The sequence below is a fragment of the Rhipicephalus sanguineus genome, chromosome 4, assembly GCF_013339695.2.
Source record: "Rhipicephalus sanguineus isolate Rsan-2018 chromosome 4, BIME_Rsan_1.4, whole genome shotgun sequence".
Classification (NCBI taxonomy): Eukaryota; Metazoa; Arthropoda; class Arachnida; order Ixodida; family Ixodidae; genus Rhipicephalus; species Rhipicephalus sanguineus.
Window position 1 is genome coordinate 154,939,083 of NC_051179.1, and position 18,217 is coordinate 154,957,299.

An 18,217-nucleotide genomic window follows, 5' to 3' on the forward strand; every position below is an offset into this window, starting at 1 on the left:
TTAAAAGGAAATCGCACACTTTTTGCGACAGCAAAGTGTTAGCTGTACGCCAACGTCGTTGTGATATAAAGAAATATTCGCCCTGTTTGAGCTCGAATAGCACTATAAAAACGGTATCTGCTTAGACAGCTGGCCGCTAAGAGTCACAATTATTTCACAGCAAGACAAGTCATAAAATTACATTTTATTTCCTCCTATCGCCACCTGTTTTGTTTTCACTGGTTCTGGTCGATTCATTTCGTGTCGTGTTCTCAGAAGCTGCAAGTAATAGCAATATCAGAGAATGTGTAGCAGCGAAAGTAATCTTTATTGTGAAATGGCTGATATTGAAATATGTACATTCTGGGAAGTCTCAAAATTTTTTAGACATCTAGCGGAATGTGAGAGAATGAAAACAAAATAAAAAGTAAGCGATTTTATTCCGTGCTTTTAAAGAAACTAGGCGTAATTTTCTTGAAAAATTTTACAACGGAGGCCCAGAATGAAGCGATGCGATCTCGAAAAGATTTGGTATTTCCCGCTGTGTGGTTCTTATGGAATTCAAAAAGTGTTTGATTCAATGATGCTACAGGCGTTCCACTGGGCGACAAAATTGACGGAATAGCTGCAGCTTCTGGTTTTACTGCTGTGTTTCCAATCGCTTGAACGGTTGCAGGCTCAATATTTCCAGTCATATTGAGCTCCATCAATCGGGATTTGCTGTGCTCCTTACCCACAATGCCGAAGTGCTGCATCAATGGCAAATGCACTGCCTTTGTTCTATTTCGCATGTCCCTTTCGAGGGAGCTTGTTGCCAAGACTGGAGTATTGGTTAATAGTACATTTATTGGAGACATTTGCACTCTACTTGTATAAGTACGTAATGAATGTGGGTGGATCGTTGAAAGTTCTCTTTGAATAGGTGCATTACCGGTGGCTTCATGGATAGCACCCTCATAAGTTCCAGTTTTCATTGGCTCTATAAACCCGGCTCCATTCCGACCTTTAGCTGACGTGACCAATTGCCGCTCCAATAGCAAATGTAGTGGATTCAATATATGTCGCTTTTCGCTTTTTAGCGGGCCAATCTTCGGGATGTCTGTAGTCGCACCAGATAATGACGCACTTACTAACGGTGGCTGCGCTAATCTTGCAGTACCAGCAGATGATAAGACTGGGTTAATAGCGGCAGCTTCTGCATTTAGAGCTTCACGTCCTGTGGCTTGCTGAATAGGTTGATTAGTACTTGCCCCTGTTTCTTCTTTTAACACTGCGCTTCCTGTGGCTTCAAGGCTAGGTTTCGCAGTAAGTGCAGCCATATCAGGCTCGCTAACAACGCCTGTATTTCGTCCCTTAGCTACGATACTGATGTGCGGCTGCAATGGCAAATGCTGCGGTGGAGTCATTTTTTCTGTACCACTTCCCACGGACCCTGTCTTCGCGATGGTACCCGAAGGCATGCCTGTTACTGGAACATTTTCTAAGTCTGGTTTTGCAGCACTTGGCATAAAAGTGGGGGATATAGCTGGGGGAATTGCCACTGTTTCTCCTTTCAATAGGGCGTGTCCTGTGGCTCTAAGACTAGGTTTCGCAGTAAGTGAAGTCCTAGTGGACTCGCTAACAACGCCTATATTTGGTCCCTTATCTACGATACTGATGAGCGGCGGCAATGACAAATGTTGCGGTGGATTCATTTTTCCTGGACCACTTTCTAGCGACCCTGTCTTCGTGATGGCACCCACAGGCATGCCTGTTGCTGGAACATTTACTAAGACTGGTTTTCCAGCATTTGATGTAAGAGCTGGAGTCAAAGCAGGGAAAATTGCCGCTGTTGCTCCTTTCAATAAGGCGTGTCCCGTGGCTCTCAGGCTAGGTTTCGCAGTAAGTGAAGTCTTAGTGGACTGGCTAACACCTATATTTGGTCCCTTATCTACGATAGTGGTGAGTGGCTGCAATGGCAAATGTTGCGGTGGAGTAATTTTTCCTCGACCTCTTTCTAATGACCCTGTCTTTGTGATGGCACCCGTGGGCATGCCTGTTACTGGAACATTTACTAAGGCTGGTTTTCCAGCACTTGACGTAAGAGTTGGAGTCGAGGCTGGGAGAATTGCCGCTGTTTCTTCTTTCAATAAGGCGTGACCCGTGGCTTCAGGGCTAGGTTTCGCATTTTGTGAAGTCTTAGTGGACTGGCTAACACCTATATTTGGTCCCTTATCTACGATAGTGGTGAGTGGCTGCAATGGCAAATGTTGCGGTGGAGTCATTTTTCCTGGACCACTTTCTAATGACCCTGTCTTCGTGATGGCACCCGCAGGCATGCCTGTTACTGGAACATTTACTAAGGCTGGTTTTCCAGCACTTGACGTAAGAGTTGGAGTCGAGGCTGGGAGAATTGCCGCTGTTTCTTCTTTCAATAAGGCGTGACCCGTGGCTTCTGGGCTAGGTTTCGCATTTTGTGAAGTCTTAGTGGACTGGCTAACACCTATATTTGGTCCCTTATCTACGATAGTGGTGAGTGGCTGCAATGGCAAATGTTGCGGTGGAGTAATTCTTCCTGGACCACTTTCTAATGACCCTGTCTTCGTGATGGCACCCGTAGGCATGCCTGTTACTGGAACATTTACTAAGACTGGTTTTCCAGCATTTGATGTAAGAGCTGGAGTCAAAGCTGGGGGAATTGTCGCTGTTTCTTCTTTCAATAAGGCGTGTCCCGTGGCTTCAGGGCTAGGTTTCGCATTAAGTGAAGTCTCAGTGGACTCGCTAACACCTATATTTGGTCCCTTATCTACGATAGTGGTGAGTGGCTGCAATGGCAAATGTTGTGGTGGAGTCATTTTTCCTGGACCACTTTCTAATGACCCTCTCTGCGTGATGGCACCCGTAGGCATGCCTGTTACTGGAACATTTACTAAGGCTGGTTTTGCATTACTTGGCATAAAAGTGGGGGATATAGCTGGGGGAATTGCCACTGTTTCTTCTTTCAATAAGACGTGTCCCGTGGCTTCAGGGCTAGGTTTCGCATTAAGTGAAGTCTCAGTGGACTCGCTAACACCTATATTTGGTCCCTTATCTACGATAGTGGTGAGTGGCTGCAATGGCAAATGTTGTGGTGGAGTCATTTTTCCTGGACCACTTTCTAATGACCTTGTCTGCGTGATGGCACCCGTAGGCATGCCTGTTACTGGAACATTTACTAAGGCTGGTTTTGCAGCACTTGATATAAACGTGGGGGATATAGCTGGGGGAATTGTCGCTGTTTCTTCTTTCAATAAGGCGTGTCCCGTGGCTTCAGGGCTAGGTTTCGCATTAAGTGAAGTCTTAGTGGACTCGCTAACACCTATATTTGGTCCCTTATCTACGATAGTGGTGAGTGGCTGCAATGGCAAATGTTGTGGTGGAGTCATTTTTCCTGGACCACTTTCTAATGACCCTGTCTTCGTGATGGCACCCGTAGGCATGCCTGTTACTGGAACATTTACTAAGGCTGGTTTTGCAGCACTTGATATAAACGTGGGGGATATAGCTGGGGGAATTGTCGCTGTTTCATCTTTCAATAAGGCGTGTCCCGTGGCTTCAGGGCTAGGTTTCGCATTAAGTGAAGTCTTAGTGGACTCGCTAACACCTATATTTGGTCCCTTATCTACGATAGTGGTGAGTGGCTGCAATGGCAAATGTTGTGGTGGAGTCATTTTTCCTGGACCACTTTCTAATGACCCTGTCTTCGTGATGGCACCCGTAGGCATGCCTGTTACTGGAACATTTACTAAGGCTGATTTTGCAGCACTTGATATAAACGTGGGGGATATAGCTGGGGGAATTGCCACTGTTTCTTCTTTCAATAAGACGTGTCCCGTGGCTTCAGGGCTAGGTTTCGCATTAAGTGAAGTCTCAGTGGACTCGCTAACACCTATATTTGGTCCCTTATCTACGATAGTGGTGAGTGGCTGCAATGGCAAATGTTGTGGTGGAGTCATTTTTCCTGGACCACTTTCTAATGACACTCTCTGCGTGATGGCACCCGTAGGCATGCCTGTTACTGGAACATTTACTAAGGCTGATTTTGCAGCACTTGATATAAACGTGGGGGATATAGCTGGGGGAATTGTCGCTGTTTCTTCTTTCAATAAGGCGTGTCCCGTGGCTTCAGGGCTAGGTTTCGCATTAAGTGAAGTCTCAGTGGACTCGCTAACACCTATATTTGGTCCCTTATCTACGATAGTGGTGAGTGGCTGCAATGGCAAATCTTGTGGTGGAGTCATTTTTCCTGGACCACTTTCTAATGACACTCTCTGCGTGATGGCACCCGTAGGCATGCCTGTTACTGGAACATTTACTAAGGCTGGTTTTGCATTACTTGGCATAAAAGTGGGGGAAATAGCTGGGGGAATTGCCACTGTTTCTTCTTTCAATAAGACGTGTCCCGTGGCTTCAGGGCTAGGTTTCGCATTAAGTGAAGTCTCAGTGGACTCGCTAACACCTATATTTGGTCCCTTATCTACGATAGTGGTGAGTGGCTGCAATGTCAAATGTTGTGGTGGAGTCATTTTTCCTGGACCACTTTCTAATGACCCTGTCTGCGTGATGGCACCCGTAGGCATGCCTGTTACTGGAACATTTACTAAGGCTGATTTTGCAGCACTTGATATAAACGTGGGGGATATAGCTGGGGGAATTGTCGCTGTTTCTTCTTTCAATAAGGCGTGTCCCGTGGCTTCAGGGCTAGGTTTCGCATTAAGTGAAGTCTCAGTGGACTCGCTAACACCTATATTTGGTCCCTTATCTACGATAGTGGTGAGTGGCTGCAATGGCAAATCTTGTGGTGGAGTCATTTTTCCTGGACCACTTTCTAATGACACTCTCTGCGTGATGGCACCCGTAGGCATGCCTGTTACTGGAACATTTACTAAGGCTGATTTTGCAGCACTTGATATAAACGTGGGGGATATAGCTGGGGGAATTGTCGCTGTTCCTTCTTTCAATAAGACGTGTCCCGTGGCTTCAGGGCTAGGTTTCGCATTAAGTGAAGTCTCAGTGGACTCGCTAACACGTATATTTGGTCCCTTATCTACGATACTGGTGAGTGGCTGCAATGGCAAATGTTGTGGTGGGGTCATTTTTCCTGGACCACTTTCTAATGACCCTGTCTTCGTGATGGCACCCACAGGCATGCCTGTTACTGAAACATTTACTAAGGCTGGTTTTCCAGAACTTGATGCAAGAGTTGGAGTCAAGGCTGCGGGAATGGCCGCTGTTTCTTCTTTCAATAAGGCGTGTCCTTTGGCTTCAAGGCTAAGTTTCCCAGTAAGTGAAGTCTTAGTGGACTCGCTAACACCTATATTTGGTCCCTTATCTACGATAGTGGTGAGTGGCTGCAATGGCAAATGTTGTGGTGGAGTCATTTTTCCTGGACCACTTTCTAATGACCCTGTCTGCGTGATGGCACCCGTAGGCATGCCTGTTACTGGAACATTTACTAAGGCTGGTTTTGCATTACTTGGCATAAAAGTGGGGGATATAGCTGGGGGAATTGCCACTGTTTCTCCTTTCAATAAGGCGTGTCCTGTGGCTCTAAGACTAGGTTTCGCAGTAAGTGAAGTCCTAGTGGACTCGCTAACAACGCCTATATTTGGTCCCTTATCTACGATACTGATGAGCAGCGGCAATGGCAAATGTTGTGGTGGATTCATTTTTCCTGGGCCACTTTCTAGCAACGCTGTCTTCGTGATGGCACCCACTGGTATGCCTGTTACTGGAACATTTACGAAGGCTGGTTTTCCAGCACTTGACGTAAGAGTTGGAGTCGAGGCTGGGAGAATCGTTGCTGTTTCGTCTTTCAGTAAGGCGTGTCCCGTGGCTTCAAGGCTAGGTTTCGCAGTAAATGAAGTCTTGGTGGACTCGCTAACAATGCCTATATTTGGTCCCTTATCTACGATAGCGGTGACTGGCTGGAGTGGCAAATGTTGTGGTGGAGTCATTTTTGCTGGACCACTTTCTAATGACCCTGTCTTCGTGATGGCACCCGTAGGCATGCCTGTTACTGGAACATTTACTAAGGCTGGTTTTGCAGCACTTGATATAAACGTGGGGGATATAGCTGGGGGAATTGTCGCCGTGTCTTCTTTCAATAATGCGTGTCCCGTGGCTTCAGGGCTAGGTTTCGCAATAAGTGTATTCTTAGTGGTCTCGCTAACAACGCCTATATTTGGTCCCTTATCTACGATACTGCTGAGTGGCTGCGATGGCAAATGTGGTGGAGTCATTCTTCCTGGACCACTTTTTAGTGACGCTGTCTTCGCGATGGCACCCACAGGTATGCCTGTTACAGGAACATTTACTAAGGCTGGTTTCCCAGCACTTGATGTAAGAGTTGGAGTCAAGGCTGGTGGAATCGGCGCTGTTTCGTCTTTCAATAAGGCGTGTCCTGTGGCTTCACCGCTAGCTTTCGCAGTAAATGTAGTCTTAGTGGGCTCGCTAACAACGCCTATATTTGGTCCCTTATCTACAATACTGATTACTGGCTGCAATGGCAAATGTTGCGGTAGAGTGCTTTTTCGTGGACCACTTACGTGTTTTGAAAATGGTGGCGTTGGACTTTGAGCAGCAAGGGTAGGTAGAGTCGAAGAAATTACAGCGCTTTGCGTTTTGGGAGGTGGCCTTCCCGCGATTTCATGGGATGTCGGATGGAAAATTCCTGGATTGTTTTTCTCATTGAACCCGTTTTCTTCGTGTCTGAATACAGCCACGGGTGTTGTCCCTGTTTCTTCAGGCTTTTCTTTGCGGGTTCTTACTTTACTCATGTGAGTAGCCATCGACGCCTTCTTGTTTGCTTGTTGTTCTTGTTCGGTCGTGGTTCGTAGACTTTTAGTGCTATGTGGCCCCATGTCTGGTGTTAACATCGTGGTGCCTTTGCTTTCTTGAGACTGTGGTCCACTTACAATGCTCGCAGGAAAGTTGGGGATCGTGTGTATCCTGCTATCCTCTATTTTAGCTCCCGTTGTAGTATTCTGGTGTCGTTGCGCTCTTGGTCGTTTTCCATTTTTTCTCCTTCTTTTCCTCCCACGCTGCCTGTTACTATAAGCGGTGCTTTGTTTTCCTCTTCTGAATTTCCTTCGCCGCCTCTGCTTCTGTAAGGGTTGTCCATTCACAGTAGAGGGCGATGCTTGCTGCTGTAGTTTTGGAGCTACTCCAACTCCCGGTTCTCGGGAACCTCCAGCTGCAAGAGATGTGCTTTTATAGGGTGTTGATTTTTGAGTGAGATGTGATTGGTTGGATGCGGCTGCAGAGCTTGGCCTACCATCCAGGATGTTGGAACCGTTTGGGAGTAGACCTGCTTTTGGTATTGGGGCGTTTTTTTCTGGTATCAAACCGGGCGTTAGATTTGCATCTTTTAGCCCAGGTGCAAGTGACGATACTGGTGGAACAGCATCCCATTCTTCATCCTCCTCTTCTTGACTTGAGGTTCCTTCGGCTGGCCAGGATGTCGGATTTTCGGCGAGTGTTTCGCCCCAATCGTCTTCTTCATCTTCTGTGTCAGGGCCTGTGTGTGAAATACAATAACGTGGTTCGACTTTGCAGAGAAGACATTGAAGCGGTAGAAAGTGACGTTTTACGCAACAGATTTCAGGGAGGCGGTTCTGCGCCATCGTTCAACCAGTCATCTTTTATTCTATATCTGGCTGCATAAACAAATTGTTTGGCGGGAGTAGAATATTTATCTAATGTCTTTAGTGGTTACTTACCTATATACGTGTCCCTTTTCTTACGATGAAGAATTTGCTCCTGGGTCTGCAGTCGATCGCCATGTGTGGATTTGGTGCTTTCTGAAAGACTCCGCTTCCAGCAGATGCCACCGATGCAGTTTCCATATTGATGATCCTACAGTGATTATCCGAAACTGCAGATCAGGTACAACAATTCTTCTTGAGAGCAAAAAACAAAAAAAAAATATTGTTTTGAAATGGCATTATGATTGATTATTCTGCATTTAAAAGTCGTGCATTCATTTTGCGGCAACTAGTGTGGCGGTAGTATCGCATTCAGGCTTTCTGTGTAAGGTTAAAAAAATCTTTTTATTACGATTGCAGTAACCGTGTACAATATTTGATTTGAGGTATGCGAACGGAAGCATGTTGGGCAAAAACATTTTTTATTGCTTATGGTTCAACAGTACATTTATGTGTGTTCCAGTTCAGAAGTCTTATGTATCGGGCACATGACCTTTGCGCTTTTGCAATTAGGCTTCCAACAGACGCGTGCAGGCAGGCAAAGATCATATTTTCTCAAGCATTACTGCACAACATTCGCTGAACGAATAGATGAAAGTCCTGGCGTGCTGAATTGTATCCAGGACATGGAGTGAGCATCGGGAATATATGAGAAAAGGAAAAGTGACAGCCACCTGCTGGCAGCACGAATCCAAAGGAGAGCAACACGCATTTGTAAGAAAGTAAGCTTCTTAGTTGCCGAAAAATTTGTCCTGGTTCAGGGATCGAACCAGGGACCAACAAGTTTCCGGGGCGGTCGCTTTACCATGTGAGCTAGCGATGAAGCTAGCAATCTGCATCGCAAGGGCGAATTCATCGACAACTGGACTCGAAGTACATGGACACATATGCGATGTGTTATGTGTCACTAGAACAGATCATTTAACAATTTCTACGCAAGTACTTGTGACAAGTGATGTTTTCAGTAATCGACCAGGTGGAATACCTATATCACTTGTAAATAACGTTGCGGTATCTTTGCAGCAAACGATTCCAGGGAGGTGAAATATTATGAACTTGCATTAAAGAAAAGGAGCAGCTTACTGTAGGCGTTGCGTAGTGTTGTTAGTGCCGGGACTTATAACATTGTGCACATACAGAAGTACACACAATGCTTCGTTCCATAATTTCATGGAAATTACTACTCTATGTGCACCTTTCGTTTCTTTGTGTTAATGTACTAGTTAAGACAGTAAGGAATGCTTTTTTGATAACGTGCGAAAGATCAAAGTGTGCAAAGAAAGTTCCGCAGCTGTCCTGCAGACTCTTCACACTTATTCATAATGGTGTAATAGTAGCGCAAAAAAAAGACGAAGACAAGACAGTGAACACCACAAGCGCTTTCTTGTCTTCGTCTTTTTTTTGCGCTACTATTACACCATTATAAATCAGTACCAACTAGCTCGCCTTTCCGTTTTGCTTCTCTTCGCACTTAGTTATGCACTAGCATGTTACACACACAATTACAAAGGAATAGAGTCGAGTGCCCCACAGCAGTCATGTATACATGTTTCTTGTCGGGGCTTTTACTGTAACGTGCTAGTGAGTGTCGATGTACGAAGGGCTCTCGTTAACAAAGGTCAACTTTGCAACACTTTAAAATCAGCCAGTGACACCGGTTTTCTAAAACATACTCATGAATATTACTGCGTTCAGAAACGTCGAAGTAATAAAATAAGTGGAACGTGGTGTCCAACGTGAACAAATTTTATTGGTGCAGGTATAAGTAAATGGACATCGTCAAGAAGCTGTCCTTCTTCGCTGCTGTTACCGTTCCTAAAATAGTGGAAGATTCTTTTAGAACGGACCTACTATATGTGGCTGCACTTTCGTTACAAATTGTCTGATTTTATTTCAGTCTGCGGTAAAGGGTTTAGAGAGAGTGAAATTTTAATGCTCTCTCCGTATTTTGATGTGAAACTTCAAAAAGGAAAAGTACAGTAAAACTGAAAACATCACTGCCGACACATTGCGGAGTGTTGCAGCCAACATGGAGCGCCGAGTTCGGTTATGCCTACGCCAAGAGGGTGGTCATTATCATACCTGTCGTAGGGTAAGCGATTATAAATCTATACAACTTTTACAAATTTCTGCTAGTCACATTTGTTAAGCCGCATGGCAATCAGTTTTTAACAACGTTTGATAGGTAGAAGCGATCCCTCCTTGTATAGCAGGAGTCTCAAACACGCCACCCACTGACACGTTGCTAGCAGCCCGCGGTCCGCATATGACTGGCTGCGTGTCATAATTTTGAAAAATTTCTTAATGACTATGTTCATATGTTACTCACATATGGCTAGTCTCGAGCATTTCTCTCGTGAGGCACTCCACGCCTCCACCATTGGGACAAAAACTGTATATTTCTGAATCGGCGTACAGATTTCAGTCATCTTGGAAATCGGTATTGATACGCCAAATGCTCTTCAGAGATTGGGAATGAGATGAAATGCGGGAAATACCTTCTTCTCCCCTTCCCCCGCTACAACCTTCTTTACTGTCCCGGCCCTCTCGTGACTAAAGTTCGTGACAGCGGCCAACTATAGCTGAGGTGACTTTCAGACCCCTGTTGTATAGTATTTCGTGGTTTACGTTATCCCTTACTTGTACTTTTCTTCGGCGTTGCACATCAATTCATAGGGCGGGCCATTACATTTTCAGCGTTCCTGAATGTTTTGCCACAGCCCGCATTAATGTTGGATACATTGCAACAAAACTACAGCCCACTGAAAGCGGTCCATTCTAAACAAATCACGCTTTAGTATTCACGCCGGACTACAAAAGTATATGGAGGTTGTGAAGCTGTAGCACGCAGAAAGCCATAAAAATGGTAAAGTGCTGCTGCCTCTCAACTATGCTTACTCTAGTACTACACCGGTACACTTATAAGCGGAAACAAACTGCTCAGATATATTAAACAAGAGCGGCTGTCTCCTTACCTCACATTTAGTAGAGAAAACTCCGAGTTTGTGAAATTTCGTTCGAAGATAGCGCTATCGAACCCTGGCTGAAGCAGTCCACATATTAGGGAACAACGTAAGAAGTTCAATTTTATCTTTTGAGTTTCACGATTCGGGAAAATAAGGGTTTCTGTGAGCAGGAGCGAGCACCCGCGGTGAGGACGACAACGTGCGGACAAACGCACCCACACATTTTCGTTGCAAATCAATGAATACTTTCTGCAACACTGATGCATGTGCCCATCCGTCATATGCATACATCGCTGCATCAGGGAAACCATCATCAGGTTTTCTCTTCGCGCACTTACTTGTGAGGTGACACTTACGGAGTATATATATATATATATATATACAGGGTGTTTCAAGAAATGTGTCCAACCTTCCCAAAAAAACAGGAAATTACGATATTTGATTGCTGCCTTCAGAATTGGTTTTTCTGTAGTCGCAGGCATTTTAAGATGGTTAAAGAAATCATTTGGAACTGTAATTAACAAAGTTAAATTAATTAACTTTTTAATTAGCGGAGTTAGGTGGTTGTATCAAATGAGAGAATTGAAGTTCTTCATGCCAGAAACCCAACCCAACTTTGAGATGTCGAAAAAGTGGCATCTAGTAATAATTACGAAGTAATGAAATTCAACCAAATTCAATGGCGAAACCTAAACAGAAACATGGAAGAACGCAACTGCCATATTCTTCTGAGACGTACAAAATGAGTGGATGGCTTTTTCTGTAGCGCTAGGCATCTTAAGATGGTTAGAGACATGACTTGAGACAGTAATTAAGAAAGTTAAATTAATGATCTTTTTAATTAGTTGAGTTAGGTGACTGTGTCAAGTTTGGGAATTGAAGTTCTTCGTGCCAGAAACACATCCCAACATTGAGATTTTGAAAAAGCGGCCTCTAGTAATAGTTACGAAGTAATGAAATTCAACCGAATTCGATGGCTTTCGCTGCTGAAAGCCGTTGCATTTCGTTGAATTTCATTACGCCACAACAATTACCAGAGGACACTTTTTCGAAATCTCAAAGCTCGAATGGGTTCCTCGCATGAAGAACTTCAGTTCTCTCATTTGACATAATCACCTAGCTCCAATAATTAAAAAGTTAATTAATGTAACTTTCTTAATTAGTGTCCTAAATTATGTCCTTAACTACCTTAAGATTTCTGCCGCTACAGAAAAAGCAATTCTGAAAGCCCCGAGCAAATATCGCATTTTCCTGATTTTTTGAGAAGGTTAATATATATATATATATATATATATATATATATATATATATATATATATATATATATATATATATATATATATATATATAATATATATATATATATATATATATATATATATCTGTTCTCACGTTTCCCAGCTCGCGCTATAAAATTTGTTGTACCCTAGAAAGAACTTGTGGCCACTTTTCAGCAGAAATTTGGTCCGAAAATATATATTTCCAAACTGTCCATAGAGGCAAAACTTAACGGGAACCTGCAACAATTTTCTAAGGAATCATAGAATGACCTCGCTATCAGAGTTTATTTCCTTACGAATCAGCTGCCGGAAGAAAAATTCAAATTTGTGAAGTGCGGTAGGAATTGCATGGCTTTGTACAATGTGACAGGTTATTTTGGGCATAAAGCAGAAGTGCCCTAAGAAGGATTTCGTTGCTCCATCACTGTGATGAAGGCGTTGTACTAATTGCTTTCGATCTACGCTTTTTGTTTCAAATTAAATTTCTTATTTTGGAGGCCTGTGCACATAAGAACGTATCACGATATTGATGTTGGTAACATAATGTTCAGCCTATGCTGATGCCGCGCATGTCATTGGTCAAGCCAGCTGCCCAATTGGGAAGAACGCTTGCAAAAGAGATGCTTCGGGATTTCGACCCATGATCTGTAGTACCATGATATTCTAAAGAATGGCCGAGTTACGGCTATTGTTATGTGAATTATGTATGTATTTTATATGCTGCCAGAATACCGCGGCGTCATGTTTTACAGTGATTAACCTATTTCATGTCGGTAGATGTTTCTTTCAAATTCGATCGGTACTGCTTCGACTATCCTGTCACTACGAATCACGGGTCGAATCCACGAAGCGCTTCGGTCGTAAGCGGTCTCCGCCAATGGGCAGCTGATTTGACTAAATATATGTGCAACATCGGAATAGGCTGAACATCCTTTTAGGAACATCTTTAACGAAGTATGTTCTTTATGCATACGGCCCTGTATCTCCTTAAATTGAGTTTTATAGTAAAAGTGTAGATCCCAAAAAGTAGTACAGCGATTTCTTCACAGTGACGGAGCAACGATCTTCTTCACAGGACAATCCCGCCGCATACTTAAAATAACCTGTCACATTTATGTTCTGGTTGACAATACAAAAATATTCTGTTACGTACCCAGCAAGGCGTTCCATCGACCTCGCGGCGAATCTCTGTGTGGATAGGTCCATTTCTTCCATAAATTACGCACATGTAGTAGCAGGGCATCATTTTCAATGTCTAAAAAGAGTACAATTAGTGCCGTGGGATGTCGGAATTGCATACTTCACGGAGTTCAGTTCAATCCCCGTGGTGTACAGGAAAAAGTTCGTGAACATGTAGTTGCATCACCACTTTTACAAACTACTTACTGTAGGTTACTAAGGTCGCGGGATGGAATCCCGGCGGCGGCGACCGCAATTTCGGTGGAGGCAAAAATGGCTGAGGTCTGTGGACTTAGATTAAGGTGTATGTTGAAGAACCCCAGCTGGTCTGAATTTCCGGAATCCTTCACTACGGCGTCCCTCCTAATCATATCATGAGTTTGGGACGTAAAACCCTGATAATAATAATAATAATAATAATAATAATAATAATAATAATAATAATAATGATAATAATAATAATTATTATTATTATTATTATTACTATTAGTATTATTATTATTGTTTTAACCAGATTACTAACACCATATCACGCAATAAACGATAAGTTACAACCTCGTGTAAAATGCCAAGCTATATCAGAGGGAGTCTGGGAAGCCATGCCAGAGTGTGTTGGACTGCTTGTGATGTGACAAAAACAACAACAAATAAATGCTGCGTTTGTCTGAAACGCCATACCATCACTTCTCGCGCGTGGCAATGCTATTTTGAGGCCACTGACATTTTAACTCAAATTGTGATTACAGCGCAAGGTAAGACACGAGGCAGAGAGCAACGAAGAGGAGCGCTAACTTCCAACTAAAATTTTATTGTGAAGAACAAGCAATTTTTTAAACATGACATGCGGTAAAAACCGCATACGATAAATGACACCCCCTCCGAAACACGATGCCAACATGAGCAAGCACTCTAAAACAATAAAGCAGGAACAGCCCTGTCAAGAAGAACAGGAGCGCATGTGTGGTTGCAAGAAAGCAAGTTCCTTCTCAGTTAAAGCTATTGAAGGCTTATAACAGAGCCATCTTCAGCGATTGCTGCAGCTTCTATGTTGAGGTTGTATTCTCGTTAGGATGCCTTGCTAATATAGCCGTCTTTTCAAAGAACGGAATACAGCCACATTGTGCGCAATGCACACCAAGAAAGCCCTCTCTCCCTCTCCTCACTTAGTTGCTGTGTTCCCGCAGTCGGATGCTTAGACATCTACCTGTCTGCCCTACGTAGGACGGACCACAAGACAGGGGTATCTTGTACACAACACTTTTGGAACAAACAACGCACTTCTTGTGATGGTTAATACTACATGGACTGCGCCGCTCTAAAGGTACATTCACACCGAAGGCGGGGCGGCAAAGCGGCGAAGCGGGCTTTTCAAGGCGGCGAGGCGGCGAGCGCGCGTACCTGTTCAGACCGCATGGCTCTCTTGGCTGCCCGCGCGGCCGAGGAGGCGGGGCCTCTCGCGCTTTAGCGCACGTGTCGCTGTCACGTGGTACGGCTTCTCCAAAAGAGACACCCGCACCACCGCCGCGCCATCGCTGCAGCGCGTTCTGATTGGCTGCGGCAAAGCGGCGAGTAGCGGCGAGCGGCAAAAAATTGGTCCGAGAGCGATCGGACCTGCCGCCTCGTTTTCCGCCCCGCTTTCGCCGCCTGGAGAGGAGGTTTTGCCGCTTTCCGCCTCACCGCTTTGCCGCTTTTGCCGCCCCGCCTTCGGTGTGAATGAGCCTTTACCGTTCTTGCCTTTAGCGTTGCGGCACTGGATCGAGGCGCAACATTTCAGTGTGTGTTCTGGTTATGCACGTTCATACGTTCATTCATATACATCAGGAGCTAAACAAATAAAGCGCTGTGACACCCATACAATGCCTTTCCGACCACTCAAATCATTACATTGCGGTGCCTCTGTCAGCTGGGAAGTTGGCAGAAGCACCGTGTGTGCAAAGTATGCGAAGTGACATATATATAAGTTATGACGCGAACCTGAATACAACGAACATTGAAATACTTACAAGGCCTTGGGGCCACAGACGCTTGCAAGCGCCATGCTGCGCCCTATTAACTGGTGTCGCATTACAAAAACCTAAAAGCAAGCAAAAAATTAACTTTTTGTACACTTACATGAGCGATATGAGTGCTTGTTTTATGAACAGTGTTGCATTTGCGTTTGTTAAGAAGTGTTTTAATACGCGTACGCTTTTTTTCTCTGCACGCGGTACTCCTTTATGTACAGGCTTACATTAATGTACCAAAAAGACCCTTTTGAAAGAGCCGAAAACATTCCTAAAGAGGGTCTTCGGGACGACTCCCAGGTTTCATGCGATTATCATTAGAGCAATGCTACTAAGCATCGCGGTGCTACCGTAGAAGCGTTCCGCATATGAGGCTTGTTGCCAGACAACACCTCGTCAGTTACGCCTTCACACGCTGCTCACTCAAACACTTTGACGGCGCGAAGTACACTTGTCGCGTATATCGACACACACACACACACACACACACACACACACACACACACACACACACACACACACACACACACACACACACACACATATATATATATATATATATATATATATATATATATATATATATATATATATATATATATATATATATATTGTCTAGACGTGGCCCCACTTTAGGTAAAACATTAATTGGATTGGTGTAATATAGGGAAGTCTTCGTATTTATTCACAAAGTAACGTGACTTTACAGGTTCGTTGCTGCTGTTCATGGCATTCAAGAAGTCGGTACGTGCCTGGGATTTGTCTCGAAACATTGCGCCTTATTTCGATTTCCAGTATAGCCTAGTGTACATATCGCACATTCGCATTTACCGCACAGTGGAGTGCGTAGTGTCGATTTGCGATGTGCGTCGTCTTTCGCATGTTATAGCGGCATGTGTGCAGAAGAGACGTTGGTGAAAGGAAATATTAACGTATGTACGTAGGACCTACATTTGTTCTACCAGGGTGGATTATTACTATTTACTTCAAGGGTGGATCATTTAACTGTCCTTATTTCAATGAATACACATGATTGCCCTGATGTTGTAGACCAACGACGATACCGGACTCCTCGCTCGGTCTCTAGCACTGCAGAAGACATTCGAGACTCCGTTTCAATACAAGAAAGCAGTACTATGGTAAAAATCTTGGGGAAACTTATTCGGTGATTTCAACCGGAACAATGAATGACAAAGTATTTGTACAATTCACAAGTAGTGGATGGTAGATATAAATAAAAAGAGAATACCGAAAACAAAGGAAGGCATAGAATTATTTTACTTTTACAAAAAAAAATTAAGAGCACAAGCACTGAGGAATACTTTGCTAATTCCGGCCCCTGCATACCGTCCACATTCTTATACTGCTCCTCAGCAACCCTGAACATTGATTTGTAGCCTGCGGTGTCGTTTGATATGATACTTTGAAGCAATCTATGGCTATATGTAGGTCATGGAAGTGATGACTTTTACTTTATTCTGGTTTTATCGTAATTTTGTCGCGTTTTTTTTTCTTTTAGCCCCAAACGGTAATGTACGTGCGCTGGCAGCCTAACTTTGTGTACAACTTCAACTGTTCAAGTGGTTTGGTGTTATTGAAAGGCAACATCATATGAATGAAAAGAAGGAAGAAAAATCAAAAGACCTGATTTGTGAGACACAAAATTACGGTTGCGATAAGTAATCAAGCGAAGGAAAAATAGCGCCGGTATTTTCAATAGCTGATTATTTACAGTGTTAATGACGTAAAGGCCATCTACGTGCATGAAAAAAACAACTTGCATCCGATGGAAGCCGAACCCACAACCTCCGTATTACCCGCAGGCGGTGTGCTCTTCCATTGTGCCACTGTTGCGGCTGCTTCTCAGTAACTCTTCGGCATTCGTGGGTGTGTAAACCTGATAGCGTGATCCAGCGCTCGTGGTTATCGCGGCGAATGCGAAGGACAAGTTTTTGCCAATGACGTCATATGATACGCGAAGTTGAGGAATAGGTAAATAAGCAATAAACCATCACATGCTAGCTTACGCATGACCTTATAAAAGCGCCAGTTCTATAGTTGAAATGACTCCCTAAATTATCCCACAACCACGATTTTTTAGATAATTATCTGTGTCGTACGGCGCTAATATACTTAAAAAATTTTTTTTTTTTGCGTTGAAGTAGTTGAGAGATGCATTGCTTTTTGGGCAAAATAGAAGAGTTGGCCATACAAACGAAGTAAGAATTATAGGCTATTTTTACATTGATGTCCAACAAAAATACTGCTTTTATATAATGCAGGTACTACCCGTAGTTTCTTTCATCATGCCTATATTGCTGTAATATATATATATGCCGGCACATAGCTAAGTGTATGCTATTTGCAAATACTCCTCGAAGCACGTCTAACATGTTTGGGGCTGAGGTTTATTACATTGTAGTTGCAAGATCACCACACAAATATAAAAGAATTTGCTCTTTCCGGGACGTCGGCGTGCAGTAAAGACACGAATTACGCAATAGCACATCTAGCGTTATTGTGGCATGCACCAATAGCTAGCATGCTGATATAGCTCTCATATCAGCGGCCAGAAGTGGGGATAGAAAGTGCGAAGTGACCATGATTTATACCTGTATATTACACACTAGCGAAAACGTTCACCGTAGTTACATCAGTTTTTAGTGACTCACCTTGTAACCAATAAATGAAGATAATACACGACCAGCAGAGCCCAGCTACTAGAAGCACCCTCATAGCTCCCTTAACGCTATTGTCTCAGGCCCGGCGACGCATAAATGCGTGACAACTGTCCTCTGCGAATCGCATCTAAAGAAGTGTCGCCCTTCGTTCGTACTGTACAGTGTGCTGTCAAGTCATCTTGGCCGGTTGGCAGTGTTTGAAAGACATTCATGCATTCTTTGTAACATTCCTTGATATCTTCTAGCGCCTGCACGTCCTATTGTAATGCATGGGAAGGACGATATTCTACAGGTTCTTGCTGGAAGTGAACTGCTACTGTGTTTGACTCTAAGTACATATCGCTAATCTAAACGCATGAAATATACTGCGGAATGTGTAACTAATGTGGGATATTTATAGGCATT

The 18,217-nt window shown here is 43.8% G+C and overlaps 2 protein-coding genes across 18 annotated transcripts; both read right to left on the minus strand.

Annotated features, from left to right (window-relative positions):
• Window positions 1-288: 288 nt before the first annotated feature.
• On the minus strand, window positions 289-5,696 carry LOC119390833 (mucin-1-like). 17 transcript variants are annotated; one of them, XM_049414945.1, is made up of 3 exons: window positions 5,119-5,696; window positions 3,032-3,123; window positions 289-1,606 (listed from the first exon to the last, which is right to left on the minus strand). In XM_049414945.1, exons 1-3 carry the CDS (start codon window positions 5,664-5,666, stop codon window positions 417-419), a joined length of 1,830 nt encoding a protein of 609 aa, XP_049270902.1. In that variant the 5' UTR covers window positions 5,667-5,696; the 3' UTR covers window positions 289-416. The 17 variants fall into 17 exon arrangements, with proteins under 17 accessions (XP_049270902.1, XP_049270903.1, XP_049270907.1 ...); XM_049414946.1 differs by lacking the exon at window positions 3,032-3,123 and adding an exon at window positions 1,892-1,969 and having other exon boundaries at window positions 5,105-5,696; XM_049414950.1 differs by lacking the exon at window positions 5,119-5,696 and adding an exon at window positions 4,549-4,704.
• On the minus strand, window positions 5,684-17,957 carry LOC119391768 (uncharacterized). The gene is made up of 6 exons (XM_049415390.1): window positions 17,804-17,957; window positions 15,132-15,202; window positions 13,103-13,204; window positions 7,719-7,854; window positions 5,736-7,516; window positions 5,684-5,692 (listed from the first exon to the last, which is right to left on the minus strand). The coding sequence occupies exons 1-6, from the start codon at window positions 17,865-17,867 to the stop codon at window positions 5,684-5,686; spliced, it is 2,163 nt and encodes a 720-aa protein (XP_049271347.1). The 5' UTR covers window positions 17,868-17,957.
• Between the last annotated feature and the right edge of the window lie 260 nt (window positions 17,958-18,217).

Coding starts and splice junctions, on each gene's coding strand:
- LOC119390833 (XM_049414943.1), bottom strand. CDS start 3,722: ATGCCTACGGGTGCCATCACGAAGACAGGGTCATTAGAAAGTGGTCCA. Junction 1,607..3,031: donor AGATAAGGGACCAAATATAG/GTGTTAGCGAGT, acceptor GACCAAATATAG/GCGTTGTTAGCGAGTCCACT.
- LOC119391768 (XM_049415390.1), bottom strand. CDS start 17,867: ATGAGGGTGCTTCTAGTAGCTGGGCTCTGCTGGTCGTGTATTATCTTC. Junction 13,205..15,131: donor GTCTGTGGCCCCAAGGCCTT/GTAAGTATTTCA, acceptor TACTCTTTTTAG/ACATTGAAAATGATGCCCTG. Junction 7,855..13,102: donor TCGATGGAACGCCTTGCTGG/GTACGTAACAGA, acceptor TAATCACTGTAG/GATCATCAATATGGAAACTG.